The sequence below is a fragment of the Clarias gariepinus genome, chromosome 20 (genome assembly GCF_024256425.1).
Source record: "Clarias gariepinus isolate MV-2021 ecotype Netherlands chromosome 20, CGAR_prim_01v2, whole genome shotgun sequence".
NCBI classification, from domain to species: domain Eukaryota; kingdom Metazoa; phylum Chordata; class Actinopteri; order Siluriformes; family Clariidae; genus Clarias; species Clarias gariepinus.
The window spans coordinates 17,785,141-17,805,726 of NC_071119.1; the positions used below are offsets into that span (position 1 = coordinate 17,785,141).

The 20,586-nt window shown below is 37.1% G+C and overlaps 1 protein-coding gene across 2 annotated transcripts in view; it reads right to left on the reverse strand.

The window, feature by feature from the left end:
• Positions 1-8,038, reverse strand: part of casq1b (calsequestrin 1b) — a 31,981-nt gene extending 23,943 nt beyond the window's left edge. Inside the window, exon 1 of one of the 2 annotated variants that reach the window (XM_053480041.1) lies at positions 7,640-8,038. In XM_053480041.1, coding sequence (XP_053336016.1) covers positions 7,640-7,876 — 237 coding nt within the window. In that variant the 5' untranslated portion in view covers positions 7,877-8,038. The remainder of the gene's footprint in view (positions 1-7,639) is intronic. The other variant, XM_053480042.1, reaches the window with a different exon arrangement.
• Positions 8,039-20,586: the final 12,548 nt, after the last annotated feature.

Below are 20,586 nucleotides of genomic sequence, written 5' to 3' on the forward strand. Positions count from 1 at the left end.
ATTTTGTCCTAGCTGCAGACCTAATGCATGGTCATGCATTCTGCACTCAAGTGCTGAGCTCAGGCTTGTATCTGATGCATAGTATGTATGCATTCCCATTTGTGATTAACTCTCAGGTTCTCGTCCCAGCTGGGATCCATTGATCACTGGCTAAAATAAGGAACAAAATGAGAGTCAAGAGTCTTTTTGGGATTATAAAATGGCTATTTGACATCATTCCCATGATCAAAAACGTACAACAAAAACATTTTTTGACACATAGGTTTAAATAAACACAGACTGAAGAGGGTGAATAGCACTTTAATTGTGTAAGGTGTGTTCTTGATGACACACACACACACACACACAAACATCATAATAATTTTTTTTTATAAAAACTGTGATACTTTCTTAATATAGGATCTGTTTCATTTGCCTGACTGCAGCTGCTATAAAGCAAGAGATAACAGAAAATAACTTCCTACATCCCCCAACATTAAATGTAACAAATATTGATAAATATGTCTCTTGTTTTATTTATTGTATTTACAAACCAGAAAATGTAATCTATGACAATTTGTTGTAGCATATGACAAATTAATCTCTCTGTGGCACGATATTACTGGAAAATAAATCAACTTTATGGAGCTAACATTAACTCCTTTTTAGAATGTACAGTACTATATCTTAACCCTATGGCTTTTTCGTCAGAATTCTGACTTTTAAATAAAAATAAGGATGTAATCTTAGAATTTAAGCTTAGAAATTAGAGTTTAAGTTAAGAATTCTGACTTTTTTCTCAAAATCTTTGCTTTAATCTCAGAATTCTGACTTTTTTCGCACAATTCCTATTTTAAACTAGTCTGAGAAATCTGAGATTGAAGTCTAAAAAGAGTTTAAATTTAGATTGCTGAGGGGGAAAAAATTTGAACCAATTTCTTTTTATGGTTGTCCCTAACCTCTTCCATTAAGTCTTCTTTTAACAAAGCATGTTTTTCCCTTACTCATCCAATAAATATTTCACTTACAAGATTTTTTTACTTTTTTTTTTTTTTTTCCAAAAGAAGTCAAGGCTTATAAAAACAGCCATTTTAGTTTCAATATTGGTAGATAAAGTGCTGGCAATGGATAACAAAAAAAGATTATGCACTTTGCTAAAGACATAATTCTCCACAGTAAAATGTACACAGTGGGCTTTGGAGAGCTGGAAATAGAGGCTAAAATTAGCAGCTAACAGACAGTCTCCAGGCCATGTCCAGCAGGAGCTATTCTGGCAAGTTGAAGTATTTTGGCAGCTCTAGAAACATGCTGACATACACAACAAGTTGCGCTTTCTTAAGCACTGCAGATTTATGAGTGAAAAGGCGTATTCATCACCACACTAAACCACGTGAATTTTTATGACTTAAATGTATAGGCTTGGACAATTTCTCAGTTATTTTCCCTTGACAAATATTCTCTGAATGTATTGAGTAACTTTCCACAGGGTCACTAGGTTCAGTGTTTTAATGCAGCAGCAGGAGCATCAAAATCAGATCCTGGACTTTGGCCACAACCTTGCTAAGATTAGTGTGTTCGCTCTTTTAAAAGCCTTGGTAATTAGCTAATGAGTAAATCAGGTGTGCTAAAAACAGTAGACAAACTCTGTGCAATGCTCTGTGTTCATCTCTGGAGGCCTGACACCACAGTACTTATGTATTTAATTATATGAGCCTACATAATACATGTGCATGATCTATTTCTCAGGGAGCTTCCATAATTGCACCTTCTATTCGTGCTGAATTATTTATTATCAGTGATTACCATTCCTCTCCTCTAAGGAACAACATTGACTAATAGATATAAGGGTTAGCTTTTAATCTTTTTATGGTAACATGTACTTGTTTGGAGGCTGAAATTAGCTGTTAGCATGCCTCGTGGCAAAAATAAGTTGTATGATTCTAGAAGATGATTTTTTTCTCCACAAGTCTGTAGCTATATAAAGTACGCATCCAAACTCTTGCTTGCTTTTTTACTCAGTGCCAATAACTTATTTTACCTTCTGCTCAGTCAGTTAAAATGACAAGAATCATGTACAAATAAACAAATAGAAAATCATAACCACTTCTCTGCATGGGTAATGCAGTGTCATCCAATACTGACATAGATACTGTACGCTGCTACCAAAATACTAACTATGGATAAGCACTCATCTAAAAGCCATCATGCATAAAGAGAAAGTTATGCTCAAGGCTAAAATCAGAGAAACTAAAGATAAGTAGAGAAGGAAACTGCAGGGCAGTTTGCAAAGGGGCATGGTCAGAGAGGTGTAGAAGTGGATAAAAAAAAAATCTCAGGTTAGAAATTGCAATATGACCAACAAGGAGAGTTGAGTTTGAGAAGGCGATGTAGCTAAATCTTTTCTTTAATAGATTAGATTTTAGATCAAACACTCAATGCCCTTCACTTATTGTTATTCATGGTACCTGTGCTACACACCCCCTAAACTGTAGTAGAGCTGTCATCTGTCCACCCATTCCCAAAGCTGTCTCTCATCACTTCTCCACTGGACCATCCTCATCACAGGCAACACATAGCAATGAGAACCATTTACTGCTCCCTCTTCGCTCTACCAGTTTGGGTTTCACAAGTGTCCACATAAGGAGAAAGCTGAGAAGGCAGGTTTACACCCTGAAGGTGTAAACCATACAGTGCTGAAGACCTGGCCTTAGGAGAACATATACGACCTGAGTATGAGATTGGAAAGAGTTATTGAAAAACATCCTGCTTAAAAATAGGATATGAATTATTGCAGAACTGTAGCACTGATATCACATCTGAAGGAGACCATGATCTTTGATCACCAAAGAAAGCAGGCAAATGTATCTCCTACATTTGTCTTTTCTCTTGTTTACTTGAAAAATATTAAAACCACAGTAAGAATCATGTTCTTTGACTTGTTTTATGCCACCCAGCCCACACTTGTGAGGAACATAAACTACTCAACCTCAAGATCTCAGTATATATGTTTTTCAGAGCAGTGTTCCTCATAGGACTATTCTGGCGCCCTTTGTTTTTACACCACCCTCTGACACATGGCATCTACAGTACAGTACAGTACATTGTTTCTCAGATGACACAACTGTGTTGCAATGTATTTTTAGAGAATGGAGAGAGGACAAATATAAGATTGTGATCAACAACTGTGTGGAGTGGTGTCAATCATCCTTTGTAGAATGCAAAAGAGCAAATAGGATTGTGTTGGACTTCTGCAAAATGAAATTACCTCTAGTGACCAAATTAGGTGAAAATATTGCAATGACATTACAGACCTGTGTACATCTGGAAGAATTGCCAGGGTAGTCTGGGAAACTAGGATGACATGCTGGGATAGTCTTTTCAGTACTTTAGTCTTTGATGTCTGAGGTCCTTTAGTTCACATTTTATGAGTCAGTGGTGCCAAGTGTCATCATTTTACAGTATATGCAGCTGTGTGTTGGGGTAGCAGCTTGAATGGTAGACACCAACAGACTCAATAGTGTTATCAAGTGGGGCCTCAGTCCAGGAGCACAGACTGGATGCAATGCAAATGATGATTGAGAGAAAAATCAACTTTCATATTTGCATAAATCCAAAGAATATGGATAAACAGTAGTATGTAGTGAACCTTCAAATTCAATTCTAAGCCCTGCACAGACTTTGACAAGGATTCTTGGATTTGCAACCATATGGGCCAAAAACATAATTTCCAAATTGGATTATTTATATCTGTAACATCTTTTGATTATCTTTTCTAATTATATTTGTTTTGTTTCAGAATCATATAATGATTCAAAAAAATAACATAATGATGTCAAGCAATTTTAAGATGAGCTCAGAGTGATTCAGTCCATCTCAAACTGTTTTTTTTTCCCCTAAATCATTTGATCTTTGTGTTCTTTGCTGCCTCATACCAGCTAATAAGAATCTGCCTGAAAGTGAAGTCTCTGGTGCATTGTAGAGAAAGAACATTAGCATAGAGTTACCAGATAATTATGCTGTGGTTAACATGACAGGTCTGCAATAGCTTAAGGGGCTTCCTTTATGGGTCTTTTGAAACAAAACTAATGAGAAGGCAAATCAAATAGATTGGATAATTGAGCCCAAGTCTTATTGAAACACAAGCAATGAGAGGCAACAAACACATAGATTATGACTGGTGGAGGTTGATTTAAATGTTTTATGCTTTATTACTCTTGGCTTTAGTTCAGTCTGGTTGTATTGCAAGAAATCTTTTGTTACATGGGTAAAATGTTGGGTTAAAACTAAGAGGGCAAGTACAGTAGCATCTGTAATTAGGATAAACTGATTTTCATACTTATTAAATTATTTAAGCAATCTTAAACTTGTAATGGAAGTAATGATGTAATATATAATAATGACTATAGGGTTCTGTTTGTGTGGAGATCTGGGAAATCCATCAGATGTCAGAGCTTTTTTTTCCATTTATATTTTGCAATGACTAATTTAGGACAATATTTATATATGTTCACAAAAGATTTTTATAGGCTACTTCACAACTATGCATTAAAATTTTCCTGCAAATATTATGTTTGGTAATGAGCCAGTTAAACAAATGCAGCAGAAAAAAATCTGATTTTGTCTAAAGATATTTTTAACTTTGCTGGTTAACTATTGCTTTCTCAGTCAAATTTCTCATGCATTACATTTTATTTGAACGATGCAAACATCTGTAATGTACAATTGTACATCTGTGAATGACAATCACAGCTGAGATGACTTTGAGACCACTGTAGACATTCCCATGAATATTCAGCGAGTGGAATCGCTGATCCTTGAAAATTAACAGAAATCAACTTGTTGCGAACTTGCAGCAGAGACACATCTGTATATGGGAACTGTACACACAATCATTCTCAAAAACCACTCGCACATTAGAGGAACTCAGTTTGGTGTTATTGCCACATCAACTGTACAGTCCTGACCTTGCTCCAAGCGCTTTCCTCATGTTTGGTCCGTTAAGGGAGTTCCTGGGAGGCCAGGACTTTAGGCAGGTAGTCCGTATTAATGGTTTTCAGTGTTTGGATAAATGCATTAGTGTAGCAGGAGATTATATATAGAAATAAAGATAATATTACTCTCATAAGCTATGTTATTTTGCACAGTCGGATACCCTGATATATTTAATTAGGAAATTAATAACCTGGAGGGGTAAACAGATAGTCCCCATTTTAGTCCTCAACTAACATTGAGTTGGGTGGAAATGCAATTCAGGATGCTGACACATAACAGGCAGTTCTGTAGCCTTGGTCTAACATTGCTATCATTAGCAACTGCACATAGCATGCTCTATGTTTCTCATATGTTTGACTTTCAGCTGAGGTGCAGGTATTCTGAACATGTCAGCATGTATCACCATTTCACTCAGTATTCAGAAGGTAATGCCTTTGACATTAGGTTAGAGATGAAGGAATAAAAAGATATGTGATGACTGTAAGACATGAGCCATCTGTTGAGTACTTTGTGGATGCAAATATATTGACAGTTTTGGTTGTTCAGTTTAACTGCTGAGTGGTTTTATAGTTAAAGCTTAAGTTATTCAATACAAGAACATCTTTGATCACTACGCCAAGGCAAGTTTTCTAATATGCTTATTGCACCACACATACGTATAGATACATACTGTAGATAAAAGATGTGGCTGCAGAAGTCAGATAATACTCTATTACATTAGAATAGTTTAGATTTTTTTGTGGCATTATTTTTCTCTTACCCCAACTTCTTAACTGGGGTCTTAGCACAGGGTCAGCCAGGATACAGCACCACTGAAGCAAAGAGCGTTAAAAGCCATGCTCATGGGCTCAACAGTGAACCCTTAGAGGTTCTGGGACTCGAACCGCCAACCTTCTGGCAAGTTACCCAGTGTCTTAAACATTAAAGCTGCCACCACCACCAACCACACCTAACGATAGTCCAGTCCCAGTATTGGAATTCCAAGATCACTTCAAACCATTTTTTGATACCCATATAACAATTTAACCATGGTCTGTGTGAATTTTTTTTAAAATAATTTGTAAAACCCTTGGTACTTACTGTACAATAGTTAAAATTACACTGTTGTTTATATGTACAGTAGTTATAAAGTGTGTATCAGGTTTTCAAAGGCCAGGAATGGTGATAATAATTACTTTTTATTGCTGAAACAACATCACTTTTCTGTTTTACATTAGCACCATTGACTATGGCCATGGACCCTTAATAAATAAAACATTCTAATCTTAATAGATCAACAGCATTTTTTTAAATACTTATTTTCCCCCAGCTAAAATATTCTGCTAGATTTGCGTTTAGTTGACAACCCATGATAAATAGAATATAGTGCAATCATTCTCACAAATCTTTGTAAAGATACATTTTACCAATAAGAAGTTGAGATGTTTGTTTGGTTGGTTATTTAATTATTTATTTTATGAGAAAACTCAAGCCTACTTAAGTTCTATGCATATCTGTTCCAGTTTTTTACTGTGAGAGATGGAAATACTGGGTTTTTTGCAAAGCCAGCAGTTTATAGACAGCTGGAGTGCTGTTGCTTTGAGCCTGGAGCTCAAATTGGAAGTGAGTTAAATCAATAAGATCTAAAAACAACAAAATTGATTTGAATAAAAAAGGAAGACATAAACACTGGTGATTTATGGCATCGATTATGCTCTAAGTGCCGGATGGTTTGAGAGAGATAGAAAGGGTTGGAATGAAATTGGGTAAGTTACAAGTCTTACTGTATACTCAGAGTTTTCTTTCTGTACTGTTGTCCTGAACTATTTGCTGAGGTCAGCTCTGCTAGCGTAACCTGTAAGAAGATACTTCTACTATGTAACCTTTCACTCAACTGTAATATTGGCTAAACTTTTTTTTTTTGTTTTTTGTTCAGGCAACTTACTGTTAGAGTGTTAGGTTACAGCTGAAAAGTAGTTTAATTTTACTTTACATACTTGGATTTGACAATCAAATATAGGTCTAATGTATATAACATTCTACTACATGGTTAAAAAAGACCAGGAATTCAAGCTTACCAAGTGAACAGGCCAATAAACAAATAAAGTTTGGATTGGTAATAATTCAGCAACCTGACGACAAACTAGCAAATTACTTTCTTTTACTGACTACAATGGACACACTAGAAGTTTATCATTTTTCATTAAGACATTCATTGGAACATCTGACTTCATTTCTTTTTCATCACTGAACACTTATCTTCCCAGTGAAGAGGCTTATTTGAATGACAGACTATCTGGTTGAACTTAAAGGTTAGGCAGGACATTCTGCTGACAAGCTAGCAATGGGAGCCATCAAAAACTAGCCATCTGGTAAAGATACTACATGCATAGACAAGTTCCTCTTAAAACCACTACGATCATATTTCAGCCTTGTTGGGATATGGCATGGAAATATGAAACGGAATACTGGATGGATTCCACTATTCTACCATATTGGTCATTAAATGTAACGTGAACTGCTAACATCTTGATCTTCCCTTTGCTAGAACATGAAGCCTTCTTTCCTTTTAAGGGCTTATCTAGTCAAACTTAAATTTTTATTTCTGACTGAAAATTTTTTTCCCTAATTTTTTACCTGGTTTCTTTCCATTATTTTTTACCAAATACAATGTAGCTCTTGAACATACCTCTAAAGCGAGCTCTTCCACTTCAAACTGCTTCTTGGCCATGCGATTTTCACCAATAGGTTTGTGATAGTAGATGACCATAACGTCATACTGCTTCATTATCGCCTTGTAGTTTTTGCTGGTCAATTGATGGACACGATCCTTGCCATCATATTCAGGGATGTCCAGGACCTTTACTCCCCAACAGAGAATTCCACAGGTGAGTAGAACCACTCCAAGCCACAAGCCCCACTTCATGTTCCCGACACTTCAGTCAGTAATTAAAATCAAAATAGTTTCCTTATTTTTTCTTAATTTTTGCTTTGTTCCTAACGGCAGTTCACAAACAGTTAGGAACAAGGTCCAGTCCGTGTGTCTGCCACCCTGAAAAGAGCAGGACGTATAATTCACATGTCTTTTTAAACACACACATACACACAAAACTTGCTGATGACTCTGGGAGGGGGTGGGATTGAGGTAGGAGTAGAAGTTTTATTTTTTTTAACCTGGGTAGGCAACATGATGGAAACTGTGGAAGAAGGTATTAGTAGAATAAAATCTGACCAAGATGTGATTGGATAACTTAAACTTGGAAAGGGTGGGATATGTCAAAGAAGGTGTGACCAAATCTGAGCACCTGTTTAAACCAGCAGGGGGTAGTCAGTAATGAGATGGACACTGATATGGTCCTCATAGAGAGATAGGTACAGTTGAGCCAGAGAGCCAGGCAATGAGATTCCATTTCCTTATTAAGTTTTGATGAGGGCTTCAACCCTCACTAAAAATAAGAGCTTGCTTGGACAGTGAAAACATAGAAGTATGTGTAGTGTGGCTCTTCTGCTTGTGCTGATCATACATACTTTTATTCGGCGCACAAATCCATTCGGTTCTATTTCCACTGTAATATACCAAAATATGTATGGTAAATGTCAACTAAATTCACTTAACCAAGACTCAACCATGGAGTGTTTGTGTATGTGAGTCCGGGCCACACAAAAATGTACATACAGTCTCATAACGCTAGATTAGGCAGTGTCAAATTTACAGAGTGTAACTGGAGACAAGAGTTATTAATAAGTTTGACATATGACCTGTTCTTTTATTCTGTTGAGTCAAACAGATCATACCATTTGGAGAGGTCAGACAGGGAAAGCGATGGAGTGTAGCCAGAGGTGGGTAAAGCAGCCAAAAACTTACTTTATTCTATTAACAGAAGATTAGGGACATGGGACAAGGTACTGTCTGCTTCTGTGAGCTCAGTGTGCATATACCCACAATTCTCTCTATTAAAGATACTGTATGATGTGAGCTATAACAGTGAAACATAAGAAGATATGATTCCTTATCTTTTTTGACTAATCTTGTTAGGTTTTCAAAGAGTTTCATAGCCAGAGTTTCATTCATTCATTCCTTCATTCATTTATTCCTTCATTCATTTTGGTTAATGTGATGAATGAATTCAACGCACCATTATTGAGATTGTTTTTATATTGAGCTCTTATAATCTACCGTATACTGTACATTTACTATTTAAAAAAAAATAACTAATGGTTATCTAAATAATGTCAGCATGGACCTAATATTGTTTGTTTGTTTGTTTGTTTGTTTGTTCATTCAGTGGAAAATAATAGCCAAAATATTTGTCAACATGTTATTCATATAATTATAAAATTAAAATAAAATTAAAAACTGTCTTGTGGGGTATGTGAACATTATTTTGATCTTTACCCTTTAATGTTCTGCTCAACTTTTTGGTAGATCCCATTTAAAGTCACTACAGTATATCTTATTGAAAAATTTATCAAGCTTAACCTGATTGAGCCATCACTACCATTTGGTTGAGGTAAGTTATCCAAAACAAAATCACTTTTTCATGTTTCTGAGTCTCTTTAAATAGCAAATAAATTTCAGTTGCTTAGTAGCACATCATGAAAGGTATTCACTTGCCCATCCAAATCATTAAAATTGGGTGTTCCAATCACTTCCAGGTGTATAAAATCAATCACCTAGGCATGCAGACCGCTTCTACAAACATTTGTGAAAGAATGGGTCGCTCTTGGGAGATCAGTGAATTCCAGCATGGTACCTTGATAGGATGCCACCTGTGCAATGGGTCCAGTCATGAAATTTCCTCACTACCAAATATTCAATTAAATTTAATTTGTATAGCACTTTTAACAATTGTCATTGTCACAAAGCAGCTTTACACAATCAAAATAATTATTTAACTTTGTATGGAATGTGAATGTGTATAAATCAAAATGGTCAGATGAGCAAACTGAGGGCGACAGTGGCAAGGAAAAACTCCCTGAGATGGTAATAGGAAGAAACCTTGAGAGGAACCAGACTCAACAGGGAACCCATCCTCATTTGGGTGAAACAGATAGCAGGAATTGATCAGCATTTATACTGTGTGTTAGGTGGCAGACAGTTCAGCTATAATAGTTGATGTTAATTAATGTTAATATGGAGTCCAGGTAGTTATTGAAGACTCAGGTAGACTTGTAGGAAGTTCCAGTCCTGAACTATCGAACTGTCAAGTCCTCATAGAAACAGCTGCCAACACCAGTCGAGGCCAGAACCATCTTCCACGTAGAGAGAATCATCCCCAGACACCAGACGCATCCCAAAGTGACACACGGGGCATCCATGTGACGAGATCTCCAAGCAGAAGTGGGGCACCAGGATGGGTCAGACAGGTCCGGAGGGCAGAGGGAGTCTGGATCACTGGCAGCTCAGGAATGGAATGTGTAGCTTGAGAGAGAAAGAGTGAAAGGGGGAGACAGGGGGAGAGAGGAAAGAGAAAAGAGGGGGAGAAAGAGAAGAAGAGGAGAGATGGCAGTTAGGTATGATCACAGTCACACAATGTATAATGTGAATGTATATTTACTGTAGAGTGCAAGCAGAGACTTCAGCAGGACTAACTACTGTATGACAGCATAACTAAAAGAGAGAGCCAGAAGGAAACATAAACATGAGGGATCCCTGAGATGTAAAACAAACAATCACCTCATGAGTCCATGAGTCCCCCAGATTGTGGCAGATCATAAGACACTAGCAGTTCGCTCAGATACTGCGGCGCAAGACCATTTAATGCTTTATATGTCAAGAATAGTATTTAGAAATCAATGCGAAATTTCACAGGGAGCCAATGAAGTGAAGATAAGATAGGGGTGATGTGCTCATATCTTCTGGTTCTAGTGAGGACTCTCGCTGCTGCATTCTGGATTAGCTGAAGCTTGTTTATGCACCTAGCTGAACAACCAGACAGTAAGGCATTATAGTAGTCCAACCTAGAGTTGATAAAAGCATGAACTACTGTAGTTTTTCTGCATCATTAAGCGACAATATATTTCTTATCTTGGCAATATTTCCGAGGTGAAAGAATGCTATCCTGGTAATATTATCTACATTAGCTTCAAATAAAAGGCTGGAATCTATAATCACACCGAGGTTTTTACCGTTGCACTTGATGGAACAGAAAGGCCATCTAAAGTTACAGTGTGATCTAAAATTTTACTCCTGTATGCGGTCCTATGACTAGAAATTCTGTCTTATCCGGATTAAGCAAAAGGAAGTTAATTAGCATTCAATTTCTTATGTCCTGCACACATTTCTCAACTTTAGTAAGCTGGTTTTTCTTATCAGGTTTTGCTGAGGCATATAACTGTGTATCGTCAGCATAACATTCAAAACTAATACCATGCTTACGGATTATGTTGCCCAGAGGAAGCATGTAATGGGAAAAAAGCAGTGGGCCTTAAACTGAACCCTGTGCAACGCCAAACTCCACTAGAGAACATGCAGAACAATCACTATTTATCACTATTCATCTTCATACTGATAACGATTGGTCAAATAGGATCTGAGCCAGGATTGGGCTGTACCCTTAATTCCTACTACATTTTCTAATCTGTGAAGAAGAATACTATGATCATTGGTGTCAAAAGCTGCACTGAGGTCATTTCACAGTCAACTGTTAGTGATATTATAAAAAGTGGAAGCAATTAGGACCGACACAAATTCAGCCACAAAGTGGTTAGCCGAGCAGGATCAGCAGATGTTAAGAAGCATATTGCACAGAGGTCACCAACCTTCTGCAAAATCAATAGCCACAGACCTCCAAACTTCATGTGGCCTCCATATTAGCTCAAGAACAGTTTGTATAGAGCTTTATGGAATGGGTTTCTATGGCTGAGCCAAGCCTTACATCACCAAGCGCAATGCAAAGCATCTGAGGCAGTGGTGAAAAAAACACAAAAAAATTTTTTTGGTCTGTTCATCTGACCAGTGACACATGAGGTGTATTGCATGCTGAGAACTGAATCTTGGAAGAAAAGATTCAAAAGATATAATTTTTATACCGTTTGTCCCAACACTTTAGCAGTGATACAGTGAACCAACATTCAACCTGAGGCTGTAATACTGAGCTGGTTTAAAGGGTTATGTGATATTATTATGTGTGTGTTTTATGTAATGTTATTTTACATAGTTTGGCCCGTTTTGGCTAACATGGGGACTGCAGCTGAATTTGCCATGTAAGCCAGAGATCATTAAGGCATGAGCATTGGGCCAGAACTTGGCATGCTGTAACTAGTGCTTTGCACAATGGAACTTGCCATGGCCACCAGCTTGGCATTTTGCATGGCTACAAGGGCAGAACTTGCACATGCACAGGATACGGACTTGAGAGGGACTGCCACCCAGTCAGGACTTGAGAAGCCTCTTTGTGGGCTTTTGGGGAGAGCTTGGTAGCAGCATGATTTCTTGAAGCTGGGGTGTGTTGAAAGCATGGTGTCATCAAAACTGGGGTGCAGAGCATTGAAGCTTAGGTGCACTGCAAGCGAGACAATCTCAAAGCCAAGCAGCTGGATCGAAAAAGGCATTCTTGAGACTACAATGTGTGACAGTCTGTGCATTGCAGGCACAGCATTCTTAAAGCCAGGCTACGGTGAAAGCACACAAATATATCCTCAAATATATCTCACTGAGAAGATAATAGATTTTCACATTATGTCCTGCTGTCACATTTAAATTATGCATTGTTTTTCAAGTAGTGCCATTTTGCTTATTTAGATTCATCATATTCCAAATGTGCACAACAACAATAATAAACAATTCATATGTTGAGGGTGAGACTATATTTAAACATTATCAAAGGCAAACATAAATATATTTTGTGGACAAGCACTGACTTAAATAAAAAATTGGATCAATCACAAGTTATACATTTAGAAAGTGAATATTTAGTTCAGCTACTTATCTTATTTTATAAAATATACATAAGTTGCATTAGATTATAAAGCAAAATTTACCTCCCATATTTTTTCTCTTGTACAATGTTTACATGTTTATAAATAAGCTGGAAAAAAGATCACACTCCTACACCCACATGCAATGCATCATGTAGTGTTTGTTTGCTAAAAAAAAAAAAAAAAAAGCAGAAAGAAAAGATGGGTAGCAATGTGTACAATCTCTTACTCTATACACTATGCATGAGGAAGTGTCAAGGAAATAACCTTAATGCACACAAGTAATAATTTGAAAACCAGGAGGGGAATACTTCAGCGCCCTCACATGGTAGTGTGTACTTTACTACTGTATCTTTATTTGTATGTGTTTGTGTGTGTGTGTGTGTGTGTGTGTGTGTGTATTCCCATGTTTGTGACTGTGTAGGTGTCTATGTGGGTGTTCTGTTTTCTTGTGTGCATAATTTTTATATCTTATTCTCTGTTTATGCTTGAAACCAGCACTTGTCTGACGCTGCATATAGACTGCAATGTGTGGATTTAAGTCAAAGAGCCACAAAGCAATGAAAATTACTGTTTCTGACTGCAGGTGCAGGTGAACAAAGTAAAAGGAAGACTAAGCAAGGAAGCAATTTTAAAAGAGAGAGAAAAAGAGAGAGAGAGAGAGAGAGAGAGAGAGAGAGAAGGATACCTAGAAGCCAAAGAGGTTATTAAGCAAATCAATAGTCGTGACCAAGATGTTGCATTTAAACTCCTGGGAGGTAGCTTCTGCTTGTACCTGTATGCTTTCTGTGATATATTTGCTTTTATGAAATATGAAATACATGTGTAAATAAAACTTTGATCATTGTGTCATGCTTCATTTAATTTAAAGTTTTTTTTATTTTTATGCTTAACATATTCAGGAAAATGTCTTAGTATTTTTTATTATTGGTAACTCTCCTCTGTTATAAACATTATTTTATTTAACTACTAATTGTATATTCTTCGCCATCCTCAGCATGCCATTTTTTTTGGGTTAATAAGCATTACAATTTATATGCAAGTAACATGAAAATGATTTATATATTAATTGGATGCAGAAAAATTAAAAACATAGCAACCAGGCGGGTTGATCAATCCCCTATAACGTATTGTTAGGCAATAAATACTTCAGGTTCATGGTTTATTTCAGATAACCAAATACACATTACTGTCTTCCTGTGTGTTAGTTCCTTTTAGCTGTGTTACTTTGTAATGTTTATGTCTTTTTTGGGCAAAGTATTGACAAAAATGCAGGCACATACTGTACGTATGTACGTAAGCTGCTGTAAACAACGCAAAGGTAACCTCTCTTCTTTTCGCCACACAGTACCAATGCATATTTCAAATGCCGAAAGGCAGGAAAGACTACTCTGGAAAGGCTATTCATTAGATTGATGGGTTAACTATTTGAGGAAGGCCCACATACTGTATACTGTAGGTCTGATAGTCAGTATTTGCAATTTATTATCCATATAGTGTGTTTTTAGAGTGTGTTTCATCTATCTGTTTGTCACATCTCATAGTCAACTTATCTGACTTCCAGTGTCAGCACAAAGCCCACTTGCGACGTAGTGCCTATTTTAGAATTTGACGTGGGCAGTAAAGTGTAAATCTCCCACTACACTTAAAGATAAACATTACTGTTATCTAGCTGAGAATGAGGTTTTGGGGCTTGTGGCAAGTTCTGAGTTGAAGAACTTAATGTGTGAAGTTTTGCTGGCAGAATTTTTGGTAAGATGGTTAATTTTTCCAATGTCTTATACCAATTTCTGTAATCATGAAGAAAAATCTTACAGAGCATAATTTTTTGAGGACCTGATTAAACTAAGCCATCCTTTTCTAAAATTATAAGTTTGAGTGTAGCCATTTGTTTTACTTTCCACAGCAGCATGGTGGCTTAGTGGTTAGTACTGTCCCCTTGCACTTTTAAGGTTGGGGTTCGATTTTCCGGGTCTGTATGCATGGAGTTTGCATGTTGTCCCTGTGCTTTGTGGGTTTCCTCCGGGTACCCCTGTTGTTTTCCACAGTCCAAATACATGCAGGTTAGGCTAATTGGCGTTCCCAAATTGCTCGTAGTGTGTTAATGACAATCGGCTGTCAAGCTTGTAAACCGACCCCCTAAGTAACTGTCAAAGAAACAAACTCCTTGGTGGAAAGTATCCATGTGCCAGATGGCACATGGACAGACCAAAACACCCCAAAAAAATGATTCCCACAATATCTTCATCACAGTGTACTGTCAGGTGTGTTTCATAACTACTAAACCTGGATTGGAGATCTACATCATTTACAGCTACATACATTATTTATATATTTACATAATTTACAGGTACATTGATTGTATTAGCAGTCTTTATCATACCATATAACATTTTTCTGGTCTGTCATTAAGTGAAGTTAATAACTGCACCCACATAGCGAGGCTGCCAAATCGTAGCTTCTACTCAAGTAAAAGCCACTATCACTAACAAATGGCCAGCATCTCACTTCTACTGCCGATAAATTCACACTCCTGTATACCTCTGCTCTGAACCAAGCTGCAGGGGGGACGAAGCACTTGCACATGGCAGTGGTACATGTTGGGGCTTGTTGATGTCTGGAACGTCTCATGGCACCTGGCGTTCATCCTTGCTTACCCTCTGCCAGTTTGTGGGATCGGTGTGGAGACACACACCATCGCCCACTAGCCTTATGAGAGCCAAACAGGCGCTAAGAGATGTCTGGGGTGCTCAGTGTTTGGGGCCTAGACAAGCTGTTGACAGGCTTTGGTGCCAGGATAAGATGTATGTGGGCTAAAAAGCAGCAAAAAAGCTTTCAGAAGTTTTGCACTGCATTCCTAATCTAAGACAAGTGTGTTCACTTGTGCTTATAATTCTTTGTCAGCATTTCAGGAATAAAGCTGTTGCCGAGCAACTGCAGCCCTAATAGATGGGAGTCCATGGAAGATGATTCAATGTGGAGAGGTTTTTTTTACATGCTTGTGTTTACAGATTTGTATAGCTACTTCAAATAGGTACTCCAGATCTGTCTCTCTTTACAAGCCTGTCTTAGTCCTTCAGTTGCTCTGTCAGTGAATGTAAGTAACAACTGTAATGGGGAGCCATTTCTCTCATTGTGAGCCTAAGAGCAGGGTGTCGGAGCAAAGCACCATGGCTTCACAATCTAATTGGCTTGGTAATTATGGTATTACATGAATTCAGAGGAGCTGTAATTAACTAGAGGTTTGTTGCTTGCTTCTAGGTGTGAAGTTGGAGAACATGACTAAACCTAGTCAGTTTAAAATAGGATATGCTCACACAGATAGCACATATACACACACATATATTCAGCCTTTATTTATCACATATACCTTACTGCACAATGAAATTCTTTATTTTTCACATATCCCAGCTCTTGTTAGTCCAGGCTAAAAACCTATTTATTTAGCCAAGCATTTTAATAAATACAGTAGATTTGCCTTAGGTAAAGGAGCAGATCTGGGGGACTCATGGACGTAGAGTATTAGGTGAACTGGTATGTTTGGATGCTGTCTTCCCCACTCTCATTGATCACTCAGGTTTGTTGACGGTGAGGTGATTGGTTGTTTTACATCTCTGAAAGCCGCATGTCTGTGTTTCCTTCTGGCTCTCCCTTCTTAGTTATACTGTCATAGTTAGTCCTGCCGGAGTCCCTACTTGCACTCTACACTAAATATACATTCACCTTATACATTGTTCGACTGTGACCATACCTAACTGTTATTTCACCATCTCTTTTGCTCTCTCCTTTTCTGCTCTATCCTCTCTCTCTCTCCGTCTCTCCTTGTTCCTCTACCTATCTCTCTGTCGAGCTATACATGTCGCTCCTGAGCTGCCAGTGATCCAGACCCCCTCTGCCCACTGGACCTCTCTAACTCATCTGGAGTCCTGCTTCTGGTTGGGGATCTCTTATACTTCGTCTCGCATATTATTATGCACATCAATCCCTGCTACCTGTTTTCACCCAGATGAGGATGGGTTCCCTGTTGAGTCTGGTTCCTCTCAAGGTTTCTTCCTATTACCATCTCAGGAAGTTTTTCCTTGCCACTGTCGCCGTCGTCCTAGGCTTGCTCATCAGGGACAATCATATCATTTTGATTCATACACATTCACATTTCATACAAACTTAATTCTTTTGATTGTGTAAAGCTGCTTTGTGATGATGTAAATCGTTAAAAGCGCTATACAAATAAATTGAATTGAAATTGAATTGAAATTGAATTGAAATTGTTATTAGGCCGGGGTCAGGGTGCAGGTCAACCATTATATGGTTCCCCTGGCCTTGGTCAAGGGTCCAACAGCGGCAAACTGGCAGAACTGGGGCTTAGAATAGTTGTTAGGATCTATGCAGAAAAAAATTTAAATTACAATTGAGAATCATAATCTGTAAGCAGGAAGGGTCATTAGTACATGTATATACAAATGGCACTAAACATCAAAACAACAAGATGAATTCAAAGCGATATTATGACTGATCGATGTATTATGAAATGAGAGATAAAATTCTGAACTTTTTATTTTTTTACAAACTTAATAAATGTCTAACAAAAAGTGTATAACAAAAGAATTAACCTTCCTGTTTAAAATTTTCCGGTGATACTCCTAATGAAACTAGAACCTAGACAGGAAATGAGGTTGAGTGTCATGGTACGTTGTTACAGTGAATATGTACACACCTCTATGTACAGTAACAGCTCATTTATAATTACCGCCACAGTTTACACTAATAATGGTATCTTAATTAATTTTAAAGTAAAATATAAATCACTAGCACAAGAAATGAATATTTTTGTGAACAATCAAAGTGTAAATAAATGATTCACATTTACACTACTAAAAATATAATTGCAAAGACAAACATGGTGCTAAATCACATTTATCATGTGACACCACTTCTTTGCATCGCTCCACTGGGTGTCAGGAAGTGAAAGCCACACAGGCAGCAGACAAAGAGGGTTTGAAATGACTCGGCATTTTCTTTGTTGCTTTTCTGTTGATTCACTCCCCATTCAGACACACACACACACACACACACACAGAAACATTTGTCTTGCTATCCACATAAGGACCCTCTACTAAAATACATAGATAGTAACTCTCTACATAAGTTTTACCTCAGGAACCTACAATGTCAAAATTGTTAGACTTTTTATCCTTGTTGGTGCTTTGATATAAGTTACAAACTGCCATTATGGCCGTTACTGTATAATGTTGATAATTACCAACATCACTGATACAACTCAAATCTCCATGTAATGCTTTTACCATTAACACATATTTGAGAAAGAGAGAGAGAGAGAGAGAGAGAGAGAGAGAGAGAGAGATTCATGCCTGCACACAACAGGCAGTTCTTTCAGAGCAAGAGACATCACAGAGCGTGTGCAGGGCAGAGGAAGATTCCAGAACATCAGATGACACACAGGCATGTGCTCTCGCTCTCTCTGTCTTTTGCCCCAATTATTATTTCGTTGTATTCTCTTTCAGAAAATGTGAATAAACACATTTACACACACACACACACACACACACACACACACACACACAAAATAGAATAAAATAAAAAATCCACATTTATCTTTTAAGATATTTTAAACTATGAAATAAACACTCTTTTAATGTGGTCTTTTTCCTTGACACCTTTTTTTATGAAGTTCGTTCTTCCACATTTTGCCAATTACTGTAAATGACCTTGTGATGGAGAGAAAATGAACCAGCCCCATAATAATCTCTCCTGATTTTGCCTGAAATTCTTCTTTCTTGGTTTCTTACAGTATGATTCTAAATTTCAAGTTATTCAAACTTTTGCAGTGTACATGTTCTTGGACATACAGTAGGTTACTTTCCTTTGGCCTTTGTAAGCACAAATACAGGCAAAGTTTAGTTGCTTCACTTCCTTGCTTTGTAAAGCAATCAAATATTTCTGAATGGTGCATAAATGTGATCCCCCACCACGCAAACACACACATTGATTGATTGATTGATTGATTGATTGATTGATTGGTTGATTGATTGATTGATTGATTGACCCACTCCATGCATGCAAGTGACATAGCCGGTGGTGTGATGATGTGTACTATCAGGGACCTCCATGAGGCCACACACACACACACACACACACACACACACACATACACACACACACACTGGAGGCTTGTTTAAAAAATGCTACATAAATCCCTCAACAAAAAAACAGCACCAGTTCAGCACTTACACACATTTTAAATTAGTCTGTGTGAAACAGCCACAGAAAAGAAAAAGATAAGAAAATTGTAAATCAATGTACTGTACAGCACAAAGAAAAAAATATTACATTAGGAAAAAACATGGAAAACATTTCTCATGCAGTACTGTAATTGTGGAATTACAATACTGTAAGTATTCTAAACTTTCTGCCTTTCCTGTTTGTCAGGCCACATATTCTTTTCCACATCACTGAAAGGATCTTTCGAAATGTTACAGTATCAATCTTATGCAGTCCAACATCTGACATTGTTGCAAACCCGCATCCAAGTCAGCCAGTTATTTTTATAGAACTGGGTGATCATTGGTTGAGCAAATGCCTTAAACATTCCTTTTTGCTGGTGAAGCCAAAATTCATTTCCTCAATTTAGGACACATTAACAGAAAAAAAAAGTCTTATAGAAATGTATAATACTTCAATAGTTTGGGGATAGTTTAGTTTACTATTCAATAGCGAAGCAGTATAATATATTATGCAACAGTTAGTTCCAAACAAGTAATCTGACTGGGCATGAGGAATTCCATAGAGCATAACAGTTCTGAGACATTTAACTATGTATGACACTCTACGTTACAGGACTTCCAATAATCATTACGTACACTAACTATCTGTGGCTACATGAGTGAAAGCTCACACGTACAGTCCACAGTACTGGACAAAGGATAGATCAGCTGCCATTAAAAAAAAACAACATTCAAAACCAGTCAAGGAAGCATTTTCAGAAAGAAAAAACATCTGATAATGTTATGTCACCTTAAATAATACTTTGTTTTTTACTGTAAGTAACTGCTTTAAAGTTGTTCTGTACTGCCTCTGAACCATCTGTATCGTTCTGTTCACAAACAGTACAAAAGCTAACTAGCTTTCAACACCAGGCTGAATCTCAATTTCATCTTTAACCCCCAATCTAGGGTCCTATTTTGTGTGCAGAGCAAGTACAAGTGGATTTTACGAGCTAAATAGGACAATAGCTTTTAATAACGCTATTTGGGATTCAACTCCAGAACCCCAGAAGCTAATATTGTAAAGTAGAATAAGTGAAAATATAAACTAAATTGCAAGCTTCTTGGGACTGTCCACCACTATAATTACCACTATAATAATAATAATAATAATAATAATAATAATAAATTTTATTTAAATAATGTACTTTATATTTTAAATAAATCCCAAAGTGCTACAAATTATTTCAACCAAAATATCTGACTAAAAGGTAAGTTTTAAGACCATTTGCATCAATTGCGGAAAGATATGTGTTAATAGAGCAGAATAACTGATTAAATAACATTTAAAAATTATAATCTTTTGATAATAAATTGTGTTTTTTGAAACTGTTGTATAAAAGCAATGTCGAACATGAGGTTATGCTGTTAAACTGAGTATCACCACATCCGTGATGATATTTAGCACAACAGCACTCCCACTCATATAAAATTG